The sequence below is a fragment of the Rhagoletis zephyria genome, unplaced genomic scaffold (genome assembly GCF_001687245.7).
Source record: "Rhagoletis zephyria isolate East Lansing unplaced genomic scaffold, Rhagoletis_zephyria_1.1 Rzeph_scaffold_01442, whole genome shotgun sequence".
NCBI classification, from domain to species: Eukaryota; Metazoa; Arthropoda; class Insecta; order Diptera; family Tephritidae; genus Rhagoletis; species Rhagoletis zephyria.
The window spans coordinates 36,056-41,740 of record NW_016158526.1 but is presented as its reverse complement, the minus strand read 5'-3'; the positions used below and the strand labels follow the sequence as shown (position 1 = coordinate 41,740).

At 34.7% G+C, this 5,685-nt stretch overlaps 1 protein-coding gene across 1 annotated transcript in view; it reads right to left on the bottom strand.

Annotated features, from left to right (window-relative positions):
* Positions 1 to 1,828, bottom strand: part of LOC108364030 (neurogenic protein big brain-like) — a 48,699-nt gene extending 46,871 nt beyond the window's left edge. Inside the window, exons 1-2 of the mRNA XM_017617582.1 lie at positions 1,821 to 1,828; positions 1,671 to 1,754 (exon numbers count right to left, since the gene is read on the bottom strand). Coding sequence (XP_017473071.1) covers positions 1,671 to 1,754; positions 1,821 to 1,828 — 92 coding nt within the window. The remainder of the gene's footprint in view (positions 1 to 1,670; positions 1,755 to 1,820) is intronic.
* Positions 1,829 to 5,685: the final 3,857 nt, after the last annotated feature.

The following is a 5,685-nucleotide window of genomic DNA, read 5'->3' as shown; positions in this document are numbered from 1 at the left end:
CGATTTCTCTTTTCATTCTGATCATTTATGTATACATTTGTCTATATCTATCTCGATTCGTTTTGCCTGTTACAAACAACCGTTATGTGAACAAAGTTATAATACCCTTGTGCACAAGTGCGCTCGGGTATAATTAACAAAAAATACAATTTCTATAAATCTATGAGAAACGCTGCGGCCGTTGGTGGTGGCAGAGGATAAAAAGACCAGTTGGAGAAGGACTTAGCATCAGTTGGCATTTCCAATTGGCGTCAATTAGCATAGAAGGGAATCGAATAGCGTGCTTTATTGAATTCGGCCAACATATAAAATACTACACCGCTTTATGTGTAAATAAGTTTTGTTTTGGTTAGGAAAAGATCTTCTATCTTCCAATTTTTCGGATTTCCAAATAACGAAGAGCATCGGATAAAGTCGACATATAGAGCCCTAACCGCTAAAATAATGTATATATTTTATTTTTTAATTACTTTTTGATGCAGGTGATCTAATAGCATTTATGAATCAAAATTAAATTTTGAAACAAGTTCGCTTACTTTATTTTCGCGTCCAGGGCTCGATATACATTGCCGCTTGAAGGAAACATGAGACCCTCAAATTTGTGTTTGTTTTTTGAATTCCCTGAACCGACCCTGTTATGATATGGCCCTTCATTCCAGGTAGTAGTTTACAAATATACACGTATACTTCTGCAATCACAAAAATTTTCATAGGCTGTCTTTCTTTGATTTCGAATTGAAAACTCATTGTGGTCATATTGTACTAGCAATATAGAAGTATTACATATATGGGTATTTCCCTTGAACCCACTTGCTATAAGATTATTATTATTTAATCTTAACTTAAATTAAGAAAGTAAGCAGTAATGGAAAAATAATTACCAAATCCCTTTTCTATTGTACATACATGACGTGGTATTGGATTCCGCATATACGAGGTATTTATATAGTCTTTAGCCGACCATGTATATTATGTATTCTGTATATTATAAAGAAATACATACATATGTAAGTAATATTAGTTGCGTTTACTCATTCCCAGTAAAATCCAGTAAAAGTTTTTACGAATTTTCATGTTTTGGCGTTTTCGTACGCAAAAACTTGCAAAGTAGGGGAAATTGAGAGAGCGAAAAATGACAGCTGAAGTTGCAAGTTTTTACTGGATTTTACTGGATAAATTTTTACTTGTAAGAATTTGCCAGTACGAAAAACAGCTGATCGCATGTTGCTGGATGAAATTTAAACTAATAAGGAAACTGTTTGTGGCTTTTTATTGCGGAAATTCACAAAATTAACATATTTAAANACAAGATTATTGGCCCGTAGTCATAGTCAAAATAAAGTCGACTTTAAAGTTAGTTGCAGCTTTTTTGACCGATATCCCATTGAAAATTATGTCAAAAAGCTGCAACTAACTTTAAAGTCGACTTTATTTTGACTATGACTACGGGCCATTGTTTTATTAGGAATATGCTGCGAATAAACAACCAATTAATCAGCTGTTCATGAAACTTGCAAATTATTACTGGAAAAGCGTTCACGTACTTTTTTGTAAATTTTTTCTATGAGAGCGAATTCTTAGAAATTAAGTTACTGGAGAGTTGCTGGCAAGTTACTGGATAATTTGTAAAAACACACAACTATTAACACAATGATTCCAAATATTCTCACTTGGTTTCACTGCTGGGGCTGCCACTGCTGCTGCTACTCTCCTCAACCTCGACAGGTGTAACTGGCCTATGTCTTATAACGAACCTAATTTAAAAGTTTTTTGGAAATACATATGCAAAATAAAACCAAAATTGTGTATTTTTTTCTCACTTATCCATAGAATTGAGCCCGTATAAATTAACTTGAAACACCAATTTCGCGCGGAATTCTAATAATTTTTCGCGGCTTCTTAATGACTCTCGTATTATTCAAATGTCATTTCAGGTGCACACTATGTAGGTGTGTGCAAAGAACATAGAAATGGTGTAACGCGGGGCCGTTTCAAAAACTTGGCGATTAATTCACCGCGATTTATTAAAGACACGAACCGATAATAGTTGCACCCTCGAACTTTTACTGTTTTTTGCATATGGGTGTTTCCATGAAAATGTCAACCAGGACTGAAAAAATAAAACCAACTGATAAGGGTTTTTAAGACGAATTAATAAGAGAAAAATGGAAGAGTAAAACTGAATGTCCCTTCGACTCAGTTTTCTCTAATGAAATGAACTTTTTTCTCTCTCCTATTAACTAAATTAAGAGATTTGAGCATGACAACTACATCTTAAAATCAAATTTGCGATAACAACTAACTATAAAAATGAGAAAAAGAAGAAGTTAGAGCTCGAATAACGGTAATTTTTTGATTTTCTTCTGATAGTATTCTAATGTTGCGTACGTTATGCAAAAACATTGTTTGTCTATGTCATTTGTATATTGGCAGTTGCAGGTAATGCAGATTACAATTCTTAACCCTTATGGGTATACCAAGGTCTGACCAGACCTAAACTAACCTTAACTGATTTTATCTTATAGAAATTATTCATCTACAAAACTAGGAATTTATGATATCCTCAACAAATGTATTAAATGCGTTTATCGAAAACGAAATTTGAAAGATATATGCTGATTTAGGTTTTATTCATAATTAACTAAACCTGCACCTCAAACATACACCATAGATCTAACCAGACCTATAAAGCAGCGAATCAAGCAAAAATTGCAATTGTTTTTTTTTCCGCCACTACTTTCATAAAGAACGGGGAAAATTGTCAAACTTTGGGGGCACAATAACAACAACTAAATACCGATAGTTATGCAAAAGCAATTCGTAAGAATTTCAAAAATTAAGCTAGTCCATTTCAAAGTGCGATAAGCTTTGCTATTTGTATTTTATATACTTATATGTACGTGCACAAATGCGTATTATTTATTCAGTATGTCAGAGGATCAGCGAACGAATTATTACGAGCGTCTTGTAGAACATGTAACATCTGCAGATCATGAAGCGAACGGTGATGCCGATGTATTATCTGAATGCGGTGAAGACGACGATGATGATTTTGTTTGTGATGATCATGCCTCTGATGTAGAGGATGAAAACTGTTTTGAAGTGGAGAGCGATCCTGAAGAATCGGATGACGACGAAGAGGGGGACGAGCCAGTAGATTTACATAGCCCAAACAAATTTTTGTAGCTCCTGATGGTACGAGGTGGAGTAAGACTCCTTTGCCGTCCACCCGTGTGCGAAGCCACAATATTTTGCGAGAAGTTGGTGGAACTGTCAAATCTTCGTTATATTCAAATCCATTGGACATTTTCAAGTCACTTATTACAGAAAATATGATAGTTATTATTATGCGGGAAACTAATCGCAAAGCATTGAAAATTATTGAAAAATTCAATGCAGAAAAGAAGCCGAAAAAGCCAAGACAATGGAACTTGTAAATGGAACACCTATATTGGGGTTTTACTTGCAGCTGGATTGAATCATGCAAATGTGCAAAACAGCACAGAATTATGGCGATCAGATTCTTTACCTATCTACAGAGCCACAAAGTCCATACAACGATTCAAATCTATAACTTCCTTTATTCGATTTGACGATGAAAGAACGCGAGCTGCACGCCAGGAGCAAGATAAGGCTGCACCTATTCGTGATATTCGGATGACTGCCAAATACTCAACTGGGGTCATTATATAAGCCAACAGCAAATATAACTGTGGATGAACAGCTCTTCACGTTTAGAGGACGCACGAAGTTTACGCAGTATATAAATATTTACCTTAGAAGCCGGCTAAATACGGCATAAACATTTTCTGGGCTTGTGACGCCTCCAATTCATATCCATTGAAAGGCATTTTATATACCGGGAAATAACGGAATCAGCCAAGAGATGTCAATCAAGTTTTGCATATTGTATTAACCCTCACCAGTAAATATGTTTTTTCGAGAAGAACAATCATTGCTGACAATTTTTTCACAACTTTAATGCTGTAAATAAATTAAGAGATTCTGGACTATCTTTTGTTGGCACTTTACGTCGTAATAAGAAATATATACCAAAAGAAATGTTAGCTAATAATTCACGTCCGGTACTGTCTATAAAATTTGGTTTTCTCGACATTGTACTTTTGTTATCTTCACTTCATGGAGACACCACAACCAGCGGTCAACTGCAAAAACCCGAGGCGATCCTTTTTACAACAAGACAAAATGCGGTGTAGATGTTATGGACCAAATGTTATGTAAATACACATGCAAACGGAGAACTCAGCGATGGCCATTGGCCTTTTTTTATAATATGCTGGATGTGGCTGCATTGGCATATTATGTTATAAAAATCAAATCAAAAAAGCAAAGGGACTGATGCACGACGTGTATTTTTGAATGACTTGGGAAGGGTTTAGTTCGTCGTCAAGTCGAAAGTCGTATGAATAATCCCCAAGTTATGAAACATTTTACATTAAGAACAGCCATAGAGGCGTATTTCGGTGCTCCTATTGCTCCAAATTTATCTGCACCAAGTACAAGTGGCGCATCAAATGTAAAGATTGCAAAATGTAAATTGCAAAGAGAAACAAGGTTTCTTTGTATGAGCTGCTCAGATCCAGTTTGCTTACAACATTCGGAGCAGCTTCATAAATGCCACAAATGCATAAATTCACAAAGTGAATAAAATCTAGTTTTTAAGCATTTATTTTTGAAAACTACTCAATGAATATTAATAAAATGTCAATAGATTATCGTTATTTTATTGTTTTAATAAAATTTTGTATAATTGCTATTACTTCCCGTACAAACTGCGCATAGGTCTAACCAGACCTAAGCTGTACCGTATAAGGTATATGAAACGGGAATACCCATAAGGGTTAAGCGAAAATTCTTCCAGTTAAAGATATACAGTAAAATTTTCTTTCCAACCGAAGTAAAAAAAAATTGATTACCCTTTAAAGTTTGACGCATACGTTATTGTAAGTACGAAAATTTCAATCAAATACATCAAAACCAATGTTAATTGCAAATTTTCCATTTAAATTATTTAGAATAGTTGTAAAAAAATGAAACGGTGGTGAGAAGAGTTAAAAGAAAATGAAGCAAAGCCAAAAGAGCACCAAAAAAAAGAAGGCTGAAAGACAGCGGGCCTATCGAAAAAGGAAGGCAGATGCAGCAAGACGCCTTATTTCTTCAGGAAAAAAACGCGTTATGTCGCGTACGTTATTGTTTTTTTTATATAAAACTACCCAGAGATAATTTCTCTTAAAATATGAAAGGATTGTAAGGGTACATTATTTAGCTTAGTTTAGGAATTTTTAAAGAAAAGAAAAACTCCCTTGATTCACAGACTTTCGCATATATGCGTGTTTCCATGAAAATGTAAACCGAAAATGCAAGCAAATGAATTCAAACGGCTTTATAACTTTAAATTTCGTATTCAGATGGCGGAAAAGGTTTTGATAACGCGAAACGGTGGAGAGAACTGAAAAAATTTAATTTAGTATGTGTTACTAACGGGTGATTTTTTTGAGGTTAGGATTTTCATGCATTAGTATTTGACAGATCACGTGGGATTTCAGACATGGTGTCAAAGAGAAAGATGCTCAGTATGCTTTGACATTTCATCATGAATAGACTTACTAACGAGCAACGCTTGCAAATCATTGAATTTTATTACCAAAATCAGTGTTCGGTTCG